This window comes from Oncorhynchus mykiss, chromosome 12 (genome assembly GCF_057628025.1).
Source record: "Oncorhynchus mykiss isolate SJ-2025 chromosome 12, ASM5762802v1, whole genome shotgun sequence".
NCBI classification, from domain to species: Eukaryota; Metazoa; Chordata; class Actinopteri; order Salmoniformes; family Salmonidae; genus Oncorhynchus; species Oncorhynchus mykiss.
The window spans coordinates 80,168,480-80,185,030 of NC_143033.1; the positions used below are offsets into that span (position 1 = coordinate 80,168,480).

Here is a 16,551-nt window from a genome sequence, read left to right on the forward strand (position 1 = left end):
AGCATTAGCATTCAAGTACCTTGACTTACTCATCATCAATTAAATTATTTAGAACATTTGTCATATTAGCCATTGGTGACATACCTGATGTGTCTTACATTCATCCCACCATGCACTGAAAATATGTGTTTGGCAGTTCCTTGTGTCAGTGTGACAACGCTCACATTATGCCTTTCCTTGCCACATCAGACAATCCCAAACTCCAATACAGTACTCCTTTTTTTATTTTACATTTGTCTCAAACAAATGTATCTTCCAGAAATATGTACAGAATCTATTTAGGTCATATTCACATAGATAATTTCAGTGATACAGGAAAAGAACATAACTATAAATTAGAGACTCTGCTTTGGAACTTTACAAAAAAAAAGGTTTTCAAAAACTACATTTGCCATTTTAGAACCACAAGACAACATCACTCTGTTCATAGACACACAGCACAACAGACAGACCTGAAAGATGATGCAAGACTTTCACACAAAGACTACTCCTTGGTCAGGTCAACGACAAAAATGACCAATTCTCTATTTCAATGTAGGCAGCCCACTTGTGTGACAATACAACTCTTCCTTCTGAATCCATTGACATGTCCTTTACATCCATATTCACATTGTTACAATTACTACTCAAGATGTAATTATCATTTCCCCATGAATATGTAAGTTATGTTAGTTTTGGCATTTTACCAGCAGGCATCAGTTCATGTACATGTATTGACATGAGAACACAAGCATTAACAAAAATAACATACTTTTTTCCAACAAGTACATTACAACTGTGGATGACAAGTGTATAAAAGTGAATAAAAAAAGAATCCATGGATATGTTAATAATATGGTATAGACAGTATGGTTTAGAGGCATACAGCACATTATGTAAACAACTGTGCTGAAATGTACTATATCAACAGCTAGGCTGTCTCTGTGAGCTCTAAAAAGGCTGTGTCCAGCACAGCTTTGAGAGCAGGGTCTAAAGTCCAAGAGCAGAGTCTAAAGTCCAAGAGCAGAGTCTAAGCAATGTCCTTAAGAGTGTTCATTCAAAAGAGCTGCTCTTTCCCCAAAAAGGCATACCCGCCTCTATGGGCACTCTTCTTCTCTTGTTCTTTGTGTCAACAGATTCAGTCCCTTTCTGGTCTGACCCTGACCAGTTGATATTTAGTGCACATTCCAGCAACACTGCACCTTATGTTGCCTGTTTGTCTGGGTGGCTTTTTAACTTGTGGAACTTAACACTGTCAAGCTTTTCAAACCTCTTGCCACAGTGTTCGCAGGTGAAGTTGTAGTGGGCCTCGGGGGTGTGTTTCTTCATGTGCCAATTGAGAGATGCTCGCTGGCGACACTGGTACCCACAGATCTCACACCTGCAGAAGAGGTAGAGGAGTGGAGGGAGACAACAGATGAAGAATGTAAGATGATTCAAATCAGTAGAAAGTGTTTTTAGGAGTGCAATGTAGTCATTTCTGTTTGTGAGACAAAATTGCATTTATTGTACAAAACCAAAATATTAAATGTTTAGAGAAAATGAAATAAACCGTCGGAGTAAAAACTTGAGTGATCAAAGTGTTTCACTCACTGAAGGGGCGTCTCCCCTGTGTGCGTGCGCCGGTGAACCTCCAAGTGATTCTTCCTTTTGAACGATTTCCCACACGTTTCACAGATGAAGTCTCGGACTCCTACACAAAGTTTGATGAAAAATGTATATCACATTTTATTTGTCACATGAGCAGAATACAACAGGTGTAGTAGACCTTACAGTGAAATACTTACTTACAAGCCCTTAACCAACAATGCAGTTCAAGAAATTGAGTTAAGAAAATATTTACAAAATAAACAATAACGAGACTATATAAAGGTGGTACCGGTACCGAGTCAATGTGCGGGGGTACGGCATCTGTGACAAACTTAGTTGAAAAATGAGGGGACAAAGTTAGTTGGGGTTGGGCACGGTCTGGAGGCGCAGAATTCAGATGCTTGTAATGTTGAGTCGCCAGGACAGCTCACAACTCATTTAGCCTCTCTGCTGATTGGGGCTCTCAACAAGTAGATTTTATTTGGAAGTGATTCAGAATCCCCATTAGACAATATTGCTGAAAGCAGTCTGTGTATTTAACAGCCATTGTATTTGGTAATTCTACAGACCAGTGTAATGTTTGGAGATTTTACAATCAGGTCAGCAATCATTTCACAGGCAGCACGGTTAGATGCGAGGCGATTGTGAAGCATCACCCAGTAAAGTTCCATGCGGTCAAAACCATTAGCTTTAGAGACAGGTTGACATTCAAAGCTGCATTATACAGTAGACGTCATGGCAGGATACATATGAATACATTACTACTAGCTCATGCGCCAATGTACAGTATATCAGTATAGCCCAGATTTAGAGTTGTTTGTGCCCACCTGAGTGGATGATCATGTGGCGATGCAGGTGGTTTGACAGATAGAACTTCTTGCCACAGCCGGGGTGGGGACACACCTTGGTCCTCCCCTTCCTGTGAACCAGATTCACATGGTTCTGCATGGGAACATAAAAAAACATTATGAATCACAGCATGAAATGGTAGTTACAGCAACATGTGTGCATTTCTATTTTCTTTATTCGTAACTTGATGGCACTACAAGGTCAAGGTGTTCCAAATCAAGGCAAAAGCTGAAGTGTAGAGTGCCTAAAAGGGCCTATTTACCTGAAAGCTGCTGATGGCTACATAGACTTGACTACAGCCTTCATACGGACAGTGGAACATCTTGAGCATTCCGTCTGCCTCGATGACAGGACCTCGTCTGCTCCTTCTACATCTGAAATAGAAAAGGGAGTGATGCCCGTGGTTCGTCTACAGAAGTGCTCTGAGGAAGTCAAGATGGGAATGAAAATGGCATGTCCATATAAGTTTGTCTCTACAGATGTGATCCCCATAATTCTCCATGCTGGACACTCACCTGCTTAGGCCCCTCTGTAGCTCCCTTTCACAGGTGGGCTCCAAGTCATGAGACTCAACACTGGGCTGGAGCAGCTCCTTGTCACTGAGGCCTGAGAGAAAAATATCTCAAACCATTGGAATAGCAAGCTATTCATCATTGATTTTTGTCAATGTCAGTATCCTTTAAATCAACATATACAACAATTACAGCATATTCTAATGCATTGTCTGTCGGCGTAAGCAAAGGCAAAAATACTGTGCCAGCAGTACCTGTGATGGAGTCTTCCTCTGTTGTCTTAAAGTCTGCCACTGACTGGCACATTTGGTTGTAAGCCACGCCCTCTATGACAGTGCAGGTGACCTCCTCCACATCTCCGCCCCCCATGTTGAGCTGGATGCCCTCGGATGCCAAAGCCTCATAGCTGGGGCCAGTGATGATGATCAGCTACAAACAACAGGGAGAGGGACATAGGATAGGCTACATGTTAATATTACTATATAAAGGCAGTGCTTGATTGTGATAAAATTCCAAGACAAATTACTAATGAGTATTTTTTTTTTTTAAACCTGAGAACCGTCCAGAGTTCCTCGCTGGTCTGGTATCTCACAGGTGGTCCCCACAGTCTGTAGTGTCTGAGAATCAAATAGTTCCCCTTGCCCAGGCACCTGCATAGAGGCTGGGACTGGATGGAGGTTGGTCTGAGTGTCTACACCAACTGTGTCACCCAATGTCTGTGTGGTGTCCTCCTCATCGGCTTTGTCCAGTCTGTCAGTTAAGGATGCAGTCACTACAACACACTCGTAGCCATCTTGTGATGTACCCACTCCTTCATCTCCCCTGTCTCTTCTCAGGTCCTCCGCCTCCTCCTCTGGGTTGATGTCCTCCCCTACAGCATTGTAACCTGTCTCCTCCTCGTCAGACTCCTGGGCTTGCTGTCTGCCTGCCTCCATCACCACCTCCATCTCCCAGACAGACTGATTCTCAGAGAGATGCTCCATCAGTGGAGTGTCCCTGGATGGGGCCTCCATCCCTGGGAGCTGGCTGAGAGCCGTGGCCTCCTCCACCTGATCCATAGTCACCGGGGCTCCGGCCACTTCCAAATCCCCTCCTGCATCTAGGAAAGACAAGGGTACAGAATACAGATGCATTTAAATACAGGTTACCTGGTTTGTCAAATCAGTGGTTCCCATACAATTACATGTGACCCAGAACAATTAAAAGCCAACTTAGTATCTGAATGTACTGTATCTCTTACCAGTGAGCTGTCTGTGGGCATCTGTCTCTCTCCTCCTCCACCTGGTCATGATTCCTCCAGTTTCCTCTGTCCTTGTGTCCCTGTCAACTTCCTCCTCCATCTCTGTCTCCATCTCAAGCTCACTGGCCCCTCTTGGTGGCGAGGAGAGGTGCTGCACAAATGAATGGTCAGCATCACACTGCCAGATAGCAGAGGTGGAGAATCCAGGTTGTGGTTCCAGAGCTCTGAGCTGCGGTTCATGTGGACAGGTCTGGGAGTGATCCTGGTACCAGGTCACTATGCTACAAAGGCTAGACACTCTCTCATTTTTCCCTGTAAGAAAATAAGTATCACCAGTGACAAATGTATCAATCCCTCATGTAGGGCTACTTTTCTTTATGGGTAAATGGATCAAATGTGGTGTTTTGTCTTACCTATTTTCAGTTTTGTACATACTTCTGGGGTTGTCTTCCTAGCGGCCAGGAATATAAATATGACAGTGACGTTATTGCATGAGGATACTGTGTTAACGTTAGGCACTATTGAGTTGATAGCCCGAGCTAGCTAACCCAATTGATTGAAGGAGGTGGCCTGGGGAAAGGACTCACATTTAACAGATGACAAGAGAGGGGATAAACTAGCTAAACAATATTAGTTACTAGCTAGTTTGATATTCTGATTTTATGTATTATTCGTAAACTTACCCTCCGTATTTTTGCCGGTATATCTCCCCGTACGTGGAGTTGAGCAGGATTAGGTACTCGGCAAGTCCAGCGTCACTCAAACTCGTTCGCCGGCGAAGCTCACTCCAAACCTTGTGAGATTCTCCAAGATAAACTCGCCTAACATCATACTTCTTGCGGGACTCGAGGCGTCTTTGTGCTCGGTCAGAATCCGTGAGCCTGGGACGGCCTCTACAACGCCTCGAAATTGATTTTATTTGATCCCCGGGTTCTTCAGCGTCCAGCGGACCCTCCTCTCCTCCATAGCCATCCGCCATCTTGACAACAGCTGTCTGTTGTTGTCATTCCTAGCGGAAGTTGTCTTACAGGAAGTGACACCACTTGCACATCATGCATTGAGCAGAACGTTTTATCAACGATAAACCAAGTTCATACATGTAGATATATAGCTAAAGAAAGATATGGCCGATATTTTGACCCTTGTCTTTAGGATATTTAACCAACACAATGGAAAAACGAAGGATTTCAAAATGCAGTGCCTTGGTGGTCGGAGACTGTAGCATCTACCATTAGTTGCTGATACTTGCAGCGGTGACGGCTGCCTCTGAATTGGGGCTCAAAGTCTAATTTTTCACTCAGGTTCAAATTCAGAGCCTTCCAGGATCATTACAAGAATCCATGTCCAACCTGAGCCCCGACAATTTGAAGGTAATTAGCTAGTCACATACTACTAGGCCGACCATTTAGAATCTCACCATACCCTCTCTGCTATGCAATCTGGTTTTAGAGCTGGTCATGGGTGCACCTCAGCCACGCTCAAGGTCCTAAACGATATCTTAACCGCCATCGATAAGAAACATTACTGTGCAGCCGTATTCATTGATCTGGCCAAGGCTTTCGACTCTTTCAATCACCACATCCTCATCGGCAGACTCGACAGCCTTGGTTTCTCAAATTATTGCCTCGCCTGGTTCACCAACTACTTCTCTGATAGAGTTCAGTGTGTCGGAGGGTCTGTTGTCCGGACCTCTGGCAGTCTCTATGGGGGTGCCACAGGGTTCAATTCTTGGACCGACTCTATTCTCTGTATACATCAATGAGGTCGCTCTTGCTGCTGGTGAGTCTCTGATCCACCTCTACGCAGACGACACCATTCTGTATACTTCTGGCCCTTCTTTGGACACTGTGTTAACAACCCTCCAGGCAAGCTTCAATGCCATACAACTCTCCTTCCGTGGCCTCCAATTGCTCTTAAATACAAGTAAAACTAAATGCATGCTCTTCAACCGATCGCTACCTGTACCTACCCGCCTGTCCAACATTACTACTCTGGACGGCTCTGACTTAGAATACGTGGACAACTACAAATACTTAGGTGTCTGGTTAGACTGTAAACTCTCCTTCCAGACCCATATCAAACATCTCCAATCCAAAGTTAAATCTAGAATTGGCTTCCTATTTCGCAACAAAGCATCCTTCACTCATGCTGCCAAACATACCCTTGTAAAACTGACCATCCTACCAATCCTCGACTTTGGCGATGTCATTTACAAAATAGCCTCCAATACCCTACTCAACAAATTGGATGCAGTCTATCACAGTGCAATCCGTTTTGTCACCAAAGCCCCATATACTACCCACCATTGCGACCTGTACGCTCTCGTTGGCTGGCCCTCGCTTCATACTCGTCGCCAAACCCACTGGCTCCATGTCATCTACAAGACCCTGCTAGGTAAAGTCCCCCCTTATCTCAGCTCGCTGGTCACCATTGCATCTCCCACCTGTAGCACACGCTCCAGCAGGTATATCTCTCTAGTCACCCCCAAAACCAATTCTTTCTTTGGCCGCCTCTCCTTCCAGTTCTCTGCTGCCAATGACTGGAACGAACTACAAAAATCTCTGAAACTGGAAACGCTTATCTCCCTCACTAGCTTTAAGCACAAGCTGTCAGAGCAGCTCACAGATTACTGCACCTGTACATAGCCCACCTATAATTTAGCCCAAACAACTACCTCTTTCCCTACTGTATTTATTTTATTTATTTTGCTCCTTTGCACCCCATTATTTTTATTTCTACTTTGCACATTCATCTACTGCAAATCTACCTTTCCAATGTTTTACTTGCTATATTGTATTTACTTTGCCACCATGGCCTTTTTTTGCCTTTACCTCCCTTATCTCACCTCATTTGCTCACATCGTATATAGACTTGTTTCTACTGTATTAACTCTGTGTCGTTGTATGTGTCGAACTGCTTTGCTTTATCTTGGCCAGGTCGCAATTGTAAATGAGAACTTGTTCTCAACTTGCCTACCTGGTTAAATAAAGGTGAAATAAATAAATAAATAAAAACTACCTATCTAGTTTGGTCCAGCAGCTGTGTTTTTTGGCACTACCTTGATAAACATGACAGAACATAACACACAGCACCACACTCCCTATTGAAATCATTGGTCAGCCCACTGACCTAACAATGTCTTATGACATCAAGCACTTTTATTTTGTGTCATGTTCAATTGGAAAATGCAGCAAGTTAATTATACATTTGTATGTACTTTGTTTGTGAGGTAGGCCTAATGATGGATGCTTATCTCTTCTCACTATCCTGCCTCCTAAGCAGATAAGAGAGCCCACTCTAAGTACCCCTAATCAGTCACAGAGATGTGCATCACTTATCAGCACAAAACATGCCTCATGGGCCCACTGCCAAGTTCTCCCTAAAAATCAGAGGGAGAAAATGTTTTCCTGAAAATTCCTGAGCAAACAGTTCTGATTATTGGCATGACTTTATTGCAGAAAATCAAGTTAGCTTCAGGACGTTGCCTCTTTACATGAATCAGCCTCTGGATCTGCTGCCCCTCCGTCACTGATCATCGTGGACGGACTGGAGGGCTACCTGCGCAGGCCTGGGGTGAGTGGTGGCCTTCAGCAGGCGGAACAGTCCTCTGCTGCCCCTCCGTCGTTGATCATCGTGGACTGACTGGAGGGCTACCTGCGCGGGCCTGGGGTGAGTGGTGGCCTTCAGCTGGCGGAACAGTCCTCTGCTGCACACATCTCTGCTCTGCTGTATGACACGGCTGCATTTCTCTCACAGACCTTGGAAGAGAGAGCCGCTAGTCTGGCCCCGTCGGGTCATAGCCTCGTTCCAGTCCGAGAGGGAAGGGCATGCTGGTTGGGACTCCTCAGACCCTGTCCTCTCAGTGTTAGACCGCTACTTTCAGGTTAGGTGTACCTTGGACCAGGACTGGAACTCTGCCCCTGCTGTAGCAGGACCACAGGACACGTGGCATGTTTACCTCTCTGGTGCTGGGATCACAGAAGACCCTATTGCTAAGGATGAGGATGACTCAAGTCTGGCACGAGAATGGCGACTGGTCATTTGCCCCAATCGCTCAATGGAGTTTACAATGGTTTGAAATCTATTAAATTACATCACAGTGGACGAGGAAGAAATAAAAGACATGCAAAAAAAGTATATACTTATATCAAACAATTGCATTCCTAAAGACTGAGATGCAAGGGGAACAGTTTTTTTCCAATGCACAAAATGGTTTTCACTAGTGTTTACAAAAAGTTTTCAGCAAAGTTTTTGTGTGAATTAAACCACTCCTCCGACTGAATCGTACCGTTCCTGACTGCTTTGGCACAATATATTTTTAGTCTGTTCTCCTCCCTTGCCCTGTTGTCTTCTCTCCTACACAATGTGACTTCACATTCAACCATTCAACTGCCCTTTACATTACTTTTCTGTCTAACCGTTGTGCCTGTGGTGCTTTCTAAGATAATTTGTAGAGGGAAGATTAGGCTGATGCTATAGACGGGATAGCAGAGAACGTCACGAAAACGATGCGCACGCTTCAATGGGGCAGAAAGCCGTATGTTGTTGTCATTCTGGGTGGCCAGATAGCTAGCAACAATGACAAGAAACTGCCATGTGGGGGATCTTAAGTGGCTTGTTTCAGCTAGTTTTATCTTACCATGTCTTGTTTTGACTGATGTCATGTCTATGCTAATATGGCAAAAATTTGCTAGCTAGCTAACCATCAACTGTAACTATGTATTTGAGACAACAAGTGCTCATTGTACAAGTTTATTTATGTTTTCAATAAACATTGGAGACAAAATATAGTGTACATGTTGTCAACAATCTAAGCCAACCCTGTCGATTTTGCCACATAGTTGGGCACCTGTCGGTTTTATTGCTAAACAACCAAACCATCTATAGCTATTAGCTGTCAGGGACAATTAGAATGTCTCCACATTTTTCTCAACTAACGGACAACAAGTACATCAAATGGTGCACAGTTTACAAGCATTTCGCTACACCCGCAATAACATCTGCTAAATATGTATATGTGACCAATAACATTTAATTTGCTTTAATGCCATACATTTTTTTAAATCGTATTAGTACAAAAAAAAAACAATATTGTGAAGATATCAAATATAGAAGCGCATCAGAATTGATTAACATTTATGTTATATTTCAGGCATTATATTGACATTTTTGTTGACCATAAAGAGATACTGAGTTACAGAAATGATAGGTTGTCAGAAGTTTCATATAGGTAATCATCACAGTATTATCATAACATGTAATGAAAAAGTCAGGAAACATTCACCAGTTTGTTTAGAAATGAACACAAAAAATAACTGAAAAGCAAAGGGTTTAAAGATAGACAAATTAGGAACTAATTCATATTCCAAATGTTAGTAAACTAAAAATAAACAAAACATTTTTGATTGGAGCCTTTATTCTAAACAAATTTTCACATGGGTTGTTTTTAAAAGATTTCCCCTTATTTACTAGGCTATGTTCTATACCTGTGCTCTGTGAGGGGATTGTGTTCCTCATCTTCTCTGGACAGATCAGAACCTCATCTCATTATGGTAAGATCTAGGTCAGTCATATAAGGAAATTGTTGTGAACTTCACTTGTTATGACGTCCAATGCCCTTTTCCCCAATGCCCAGGCTACTCAACTACTGTCCACATTCTAAGGAACGGGACAATACCACTATCTTGGCAAAGAAACAAAACATGAAACAGATTTAACTTCTTTAGGAAAACCGCCCTAATGTTGGAAACAAATCATTTTGTTGTCATCCACGTTTATTTATTTTCCAAGCTATAGCGTATAATATTTTACATATAGCAGGCTTTTAAAGGACCAAAAAGTTCATCTGCTTTGTTATAGTTTTTGCCATGGAAAGAATATTGCGATACTCTACCACCCTCAAACTAAACTCTGGACCTCGAAGCCAGTTCAACTCCGTTTTCATTGTTCGCCTCTAGTCAGGGACTGATTTAGACCTGTGGCTCCAGGTGTGTGCAATTAATTATCAGGTAGAACAGAAAACCAGCAGGCTCCGGACCTTGTAGGGTCAGAGTTGAGTATGCCGACCCTACCACATTGAATTGTCATATTCACATGTGCCTATATATATATACAACTGTATTTTTTACCAATGGACAACTTAAAATGTGACAAGCTTTTTTTCAATCTACCCATGCATTTAGCCAAATCACAATTTTTGTTTGTTGGGTGGGAGGAATTACCTACATTTTCAACAAACTGGTGTTTATTTAAACCAAAAAAATAACATTTGAATTATTTACAGTTTCAGCAATTATGGCCTCTCAAAATGTATGATAATATGTAAGATTCAATGAGGTGACAATTAGACAGATATACACACATTCATACACTGGAACCATCATGACTTTTACAACCTTTGTTGATCTATGCATTGCAAGCAAAAGGTGTACAATAGCATCATACTGAAATGTGACACATTGCTTAAACACATTCCTGCACATCCTACAGTACCTCTTCATTCTCGCAGGAGCTTCATGTTAAGACCATGTCTGCATCTTAGTGATACTCTTGTACAGTACACAATAGACAAACACAATATTTACAATTTAAGTGTCAACTTTATCTAGTTATTCCAATAAAAATATAGAAAATAACCTTATAAATTGACCTACAAGATCCAGTGATTTAAGAATATACACATTACACGTGTTTTATAATATCAGCTTTAGAGTGTTTCAGTTGGTCATGTATTTCTCAAACAGCTGCCTTCCGATTGAAGGGATATTGTGAGAATGAGCATGTGACATCCAAAGAAGTATGAAATCCTTATCAGGGATACTTTTGACTTTTCCTCACCAAAGCCTTTGAGCTTAAATGTTGCTTTGTCTGTTATCTCAAAGTTATGAGAGTAGCCTACACCCTGGCTTTTTACATTCCACTGACAAGAAGATGGAGTCCATGTAGAAGCCTTGGCCAAACATCCCAACTGTTTTTCAGCTTCAATGGACCTTTAAGCCTCAGTTCATAGCCTGTTACATAGCTTAGCCTTAATTCAGAATGCAAAGTGGATGGGCGTACCTATGGGTCTTCTGTGTGCAGGGATCTCGTTCTTGTACTCATTGGTATAGATAACTCCCTTCCCAATGTCATCGATCTTATTCGAGCTCATCGGACTGTAATCCATGGAGACGCCTGAGTCGGCCACTGCCATGTAGGTGTACCCGGGGCCCTTGGACGGCCAGGTGTGGTTTGGGTACTCAAAACTGGACTGGGACGAGAGGCGACCCGATCCTGAACTCTGTTGGACGGAGCCCAAGTCTGATCGAGATTCAGAGGATGTCCTTCCAGAGGCAAAGAGAACCTGCAGGGGCAAGGTTTCTTCCAATATGTCGTCCAGAGGCTCCTCCACACTGTGGTTCTGAGCATTGAGGGTGACATAGGCATCATGGGACTCCAGTAGAGAAGACTGGGTCCAGGGTGCAGGGTGCTGATGAATAGCCCGGAGCTGGTCCATCGTCCAGTGCTCCTGGGGGGTTTTTCTCCACCCCTCCATCAATGCAGGATCCACCCTCTTTAGCTTCTTGTCTTCATCCTCCTCCTCACCAAGTGCCTCTGAGGCCTTGGGCGGCAAAGCAGAGCTGGGTAAGGCGGGACCAAGACTAACCTCTGAGAGCACCTCTAGTGGCACAGGGAATTCCTCGGAGTAGAAGTAGGTTGGCCTCAACCATAAACCTCCAGTGCTGTGGCCCAACCACTCCTATTGACAAACCAAATGAGAGAGGTTCAGGAGTCTGCACTAATATTGAGTCAAGATGAACAGACTACGATACACACAAAGGATATACAGTGCCTTGCGAAAGTATTCGGCCCCCTTGAACTTTGCGACCTTTTGCCACATTTCAGGCTTCAAACATAAAGATATAAAACTGTATTTTTTTGTGAAGAATCAACAACAAGTGGGACACAATCATGAAATGGAACGACATTTATTGGATATTTCAAACTTTTTTAACAAATCAAAAACTGAAAAATTGGGCGTGCAAAATTATTCAGCCCCCTTAAGTTAATACTTTGTAGCGCCACCTTTTGCTGCGATTACAGCTGTAAGTCGCTTGGGGTATGTCTATCAGTTTTGCACATCGAGAGACTGAATTTTTTTCCCATTCCTCCTTGCAAAACACTTCGAGCTCAGTAAGGTTGGATGGAGAGCATTTGTGAACAGCAGTTTTCAGTTCTTTCCACAGATTCTCGATTGGATTCAGGTCTGGACTTTGACTTGGCCATTCTAACACCTGGATATGTATATTTTTGAACCATTCCATTGTAGATTTTGCTTTATGTTTTGGATCATTGTCTTGTTGGAAGACAAATCTCCGTCCCAGTCTCAGGTCTTTTGATGACTCCATCAGATTTTCTTCCAGAATGGTCCTGTATTTGGCTCCATCCATCTTCCCATCAATTTTAACCATCTCCCCTGTCCCTGCTGAAGAAAAGCAGGCCCAAACCATGATGCTGCCACCACCATGTTTGACAGTGGGGATGGTGTGTTCAGCTGTGTTGCTTTTACGCCAAACATAACGTTTTGCATTGTTGCAAAAAGTTATATTTTGGTTTCATCTGACCAGAGCACCTTCTTCCACATGTTTGGTGTGTCTCCCAGGTGGCTTGTGGCAAACTTTAAACAACACTTTTTATGGATATCTTTAAGAAATGGCTTTCTTCTTGCCACTCTTCCATAAAGGCCAGATTTGTGCAATATACAACTGATTGTTGTCCTATGGACAGAGTCTCCCACCTCAGCTGTAGATCTCTGCAGTTCATCCAGAGTGATCATGGGCCTCTTGGCTGCATCTCTGATCAGTCTTCTCCTTGTATGAGCTGAAAGTTTAGAGGGACGGCCAGGTCTTGGTAGATTTGCAGTGGTCTGATACTCCTTCCATTTCAATATTATCACTTGCACAGTGCTCCTTGGGATGTTTAAAGCTTGGGAAATCTTTTTGTATCCAAATCCGGCTTTAAACTTCTTCACAACAGTATCTCGGACCTGCCTGGTGTGTTCCTTGTTCTTCATGATGCTCTCTGCGCTTTTAACGGACCTCTGAGACTATCACAGTGCAGGTGCATTTATACGGAGACTTGATTACACACAGGTGGATTGTATTTATCATCATTAGTCATTTAGGTCAACATTGGATCATTCAGAGATCCTCATTGAACTTCTGGAGAGAGTTTGCTGCACTGAAAGTAAAGGGGCTGAATAATTTTGCACGCCCAATTTTTTAGTTTTTGATTTGTTCAAAAAGTTTGAAATATCCAATAAATGTCGTTCCACTTCATGATTGTGTCCCACTTGTTGTTGATTCTTCACAAAAAAATACAGTTTTATATCTTCATGTTTGAAGCCTGAAATGTGGCAAAAGGTCGCAAAGTTCAAGGGGGCCGAATACTTTCGCAAGGCACTGTAGATAAGCACTGCACAGGGTACTTCATACCGAGTTTCATATTCCAAGGATACGAAGAATAATACTGGATTTATTTGTCTCACCTGAAAGTCACCGCCATAAACCTTAAAGAGGCCTTGGAACTTGCTTTCAGGGGTGGGAATGATTGGCCAGATCTTCTTCAACAGGAACCTGAGGACAGTATTGTACAGTCTTATTCCATAAATACACCACTGAGGATGTCTCTACAAAGGAGATCACTAAAGAGTGTAGTTACAGTGGTAGACTAAGAACATTGGAAACTTGTTGTTTATGGTAACTGACCTGCGATGAGACATGAGCACAAGGAGAGACAGCAGGGTGAGGACGAGAGAGATGATGAGACTCAGGGACACGATGAGAGGGTCCAAGTCTGCAAATAAGATAACACATCAACAAGGTTACACCAGGGATGAAATCCAAGGGAGGGATCCCTCACAAATAGAACAAAGATGTTTAGCTCACGAGACAAGCGCATTATTTTGGTGACCGTTTGAAGCTTACCACCAGGCATTGTTTCCATCAGTACCGGGTCAGTCCAGGCGCTCCAGTAGCCGCTGTAGCTGATGCCGTCCAGTTTGACACGAATGCGCACCTTGTACTTAGTGCCTGACTGCAGACCACGCAAGATGAGCTCAGAGCTGGCTTGCACCTCCTCCACCTGAAGACGAGATGATAATGCATTGTCATTGACACATCTCTGCCGAAGGCCAAGAAAGGAACGGCACCATTATTCACAAGAACTTCAAACGTTTCTCTTGTCTGATAACAAACTTCTACCTCTGATATGAGTGTGTGTTGTTCATACCTTTCCAATGTGGCTCCCTGCCATGGCGTAGCTGACCTCGTACATCATGCTGTCACCCATGTACTTGAGAGAGGGAGGCAGCCAGCTGGCCTTCAGCTGCCCCTGCATCCCTGTACTCGTCAATGTCAGATTGGCAGGCGGGTCTAACAGGACTGACACACAGACATGAAAAGAAAATGTCATTCCTAAATCCTGAGAAAAAAACAAATGGAATAGTTCCCAAAAGTTACCCACAACCAAAACTCTATAACTCACAGACAGCTTCAATGAAGAGACTGCGGTTGTGGATCAGCAGGTCGTCCCGAAACACTCGGATGTCAAGGGGCACAAATAATTGAGTCTGGGACAACCTGCAAAAATACAGCCTCTTGCCACCTGCTGCTGGTAGGGCAGTTATGGAACACTCACTGCTGTTCTCATTCCTGCAGAGGAGGAGACATTTGGATTGTTTACACTTTGTATAAAGTTTCTAGGCTAAATGGAAAATTGAGGTGATCATTCTTCAAAACACATGTTCATAGCAAGTAGCTACCCTCTACCAAGACAGGGTGAGAGGATATGGTACACGTAGCAGCAATTATTAACTGAACGCTTTGCCTGATCATGACGTACTGGTATGTGTATATGAATGAGTATTGGTCAGCAGAGCCAGCCCTTTCCTCATCCTCCTCCCAGAAGCAGGTGAGGTCTGACATCCCTTCAGCAAAGCACTTTGGATTCTCTGGCTCAGCGTGGAGCAGCAGAGCCACTGTGTGGACAAGGGAGGGAAGTCGTAGTCCACAAGGAAAATATGTGTTGGGGCATTATTGGTTTTAACAATTTAGTAAACACAGATGAAGACTTAAAGTAAGTCTCCAAACAGCTCCAGAGGAATGACTATTGATGATTAAGTGATTATTATAACTTTTTTTAACAGCTATTAAATTGACCAAATTGTGCAAGGAAACAAAAACTTTTGACAATTGATAACCCGTATCTATCTTAACCCAAATCTAAAACATCAAACCTATTATGTTGAAATACAAAATATAACATGATTGAAAATCAGCGTTGTAATTGTAAACACTTGTGTTACAGAAGGTGAAGAAAACAAGTAGGCTATTTGGGAAAATGTGTCCTACCTTTAGTTTCCAAAGCTTGTGCACCATGCACGATGGACGTTTTCTGAGCGCAAAATAATACACAAAAAGCCAACAGCTTATTCAGGTTATCATTTGTCATCTTTTTGTCTCCTCTGAGAACAAAGCGGCCTACGCGTTCTGTTGTACTGCATAACTGGTAGGCAACCAGCTCCAAACGTCTGTTTTGTGACAGTCTGTCTCCGAGATACTATGGATAGTGCAACACAGTTGTGCATGCATCACAGGAGATAAGGTGTGAGCGGGTGTCCAAGCCAAGCTGTTTACTTTTTACTCAAACCCAACTGTAGAGGTGGAGCATACAAAATATTTTCACTCATGTCTGTGGGCGGGACTAGAGTAAGGTTACAACATGCTTCCATTGGAACAATATGTCCCCCCAAACCACAGGGAACCTTGGAGAAAGCTGAGGGCCACAACACAACTCTAAGTGACAACTGCATTTAGTTGTAGTGGGTATTTTTTTCGACATGCATAAGTGAGGTTCCTTATTGTGAGGAACAAAGGAGGCACGTGGCAGACATACACAGGTAATAGGGTAGGCCTAATAACTGAAAACCCACATGGAGCCAGTGAACTCACAACTCGGCATAAACGGTCTCTTATCTCTGACCTACACCCATGTTTTTGAGCTCGACCTGCGTTATCTGTATTGCAAGGGGTAGTGTCCCGTGATAAGCATGGGGGCGTTTAGGCTCATCCCAACCCTACATAATTTGAATGTAATTTAGCCTGGCCTTACATCACTTGACTTGTGGGTTCAGGCGGAGGATTTCTCATTTGGCACTAAGGAAGATCACTGATAGGCACCAGTATATGATGTAAGACTACACTATGATGCAAAAATATAAAAAGGTTACAAAACATTGCATGTAGATTAACTGCAAAGGACACAGAAAGGCTGTGGTTAACTGGTAGGTGACAGGAAAGGGCACCAGGAAACCTCTTATTGTTGAGGAGGACCACGGCAGTG

At 43.1% G+C, this 16,551-nt stretch overlaps 2 protein-coding genes and 1 pseudogene across 3 annotated transcripts; 1 reads left to right on the forward strand and 2 right to left on the reverse strand.

Annotated features, from left to right (window-relative positions):
• Positions 1-206: 206 nt before the first annotated feature.
• Positions 207-5,209, reverse strand: LOC110538309 (zinc finger protein 653). Of its 2 annotated transcripts, none has more exons than XM_021625040.3 (10): positions 4,854-5,209; positions 4,584-4,621; positions 4,171-4,482; positions 3,482-4,029; positions 3,185-3,359; positions 2,934-3,039; positions 2,681-2,792; positions 2,397-2,511; positions 1,573-1,672; positions 207-1,360 (listed from the first exon to the last, which is right to left on the reverse strand). In XM_021625040.3, exons 1-10 carry the CDS (start codon positions 5,147-5,149, stop codon positions 1,183-1,185), a joined length of 1,980 nt encoding a protein of 659 aa, XP_021480715.1. In that variant the 5' UTR covers positions 5,150-5,209; the 3' UTR covers positions 207-1,182. The 2 variants fall into 2 exon arrangements, with proteins under 2 accessions (XP_021480715.1, XP_021480716.1); XM_021625041.3 differs by having other exon boundaries at positions 2,934-3,024; positions 4,854-5,208.
• On the forward strand, positions 5,185-8,248 carry LOC149979393 (ATPase SWSAP1-like; annotated as a pseudogene).
• A 658-nt stretch (positions 8,249-8,906) lies between these two features.
• On the reverse strand, positions 8,907-15,872 carry LOC110538308 (erythropoietin receptor). Its single transcript, XM_021625039.3, has 8 exons — positions 15,561-15,872; positions 15,052-15,187; positions 14,695-14,861; positions 14,440-14,591; positions 14,136-14,292; positions 13,917-14,004; positions 13,697-13,784; positions 8,907-11,908 (listed from the first exon to the last, which is right to left on the reverse strand). Exons 1-8 carry the CDS (start codon positions 15,658-15,660, stop codon positions 11,204-11,206), a joined length of 1,593 nt encoding a protein of 530 aa, XP_021480714.3. The 5' UTR covers positions 15,661-15,872; the 3' UTR covers positions 8,907-11,203.
• Positions 15,873-16,551: the final 679 nt, after the last annotated feature.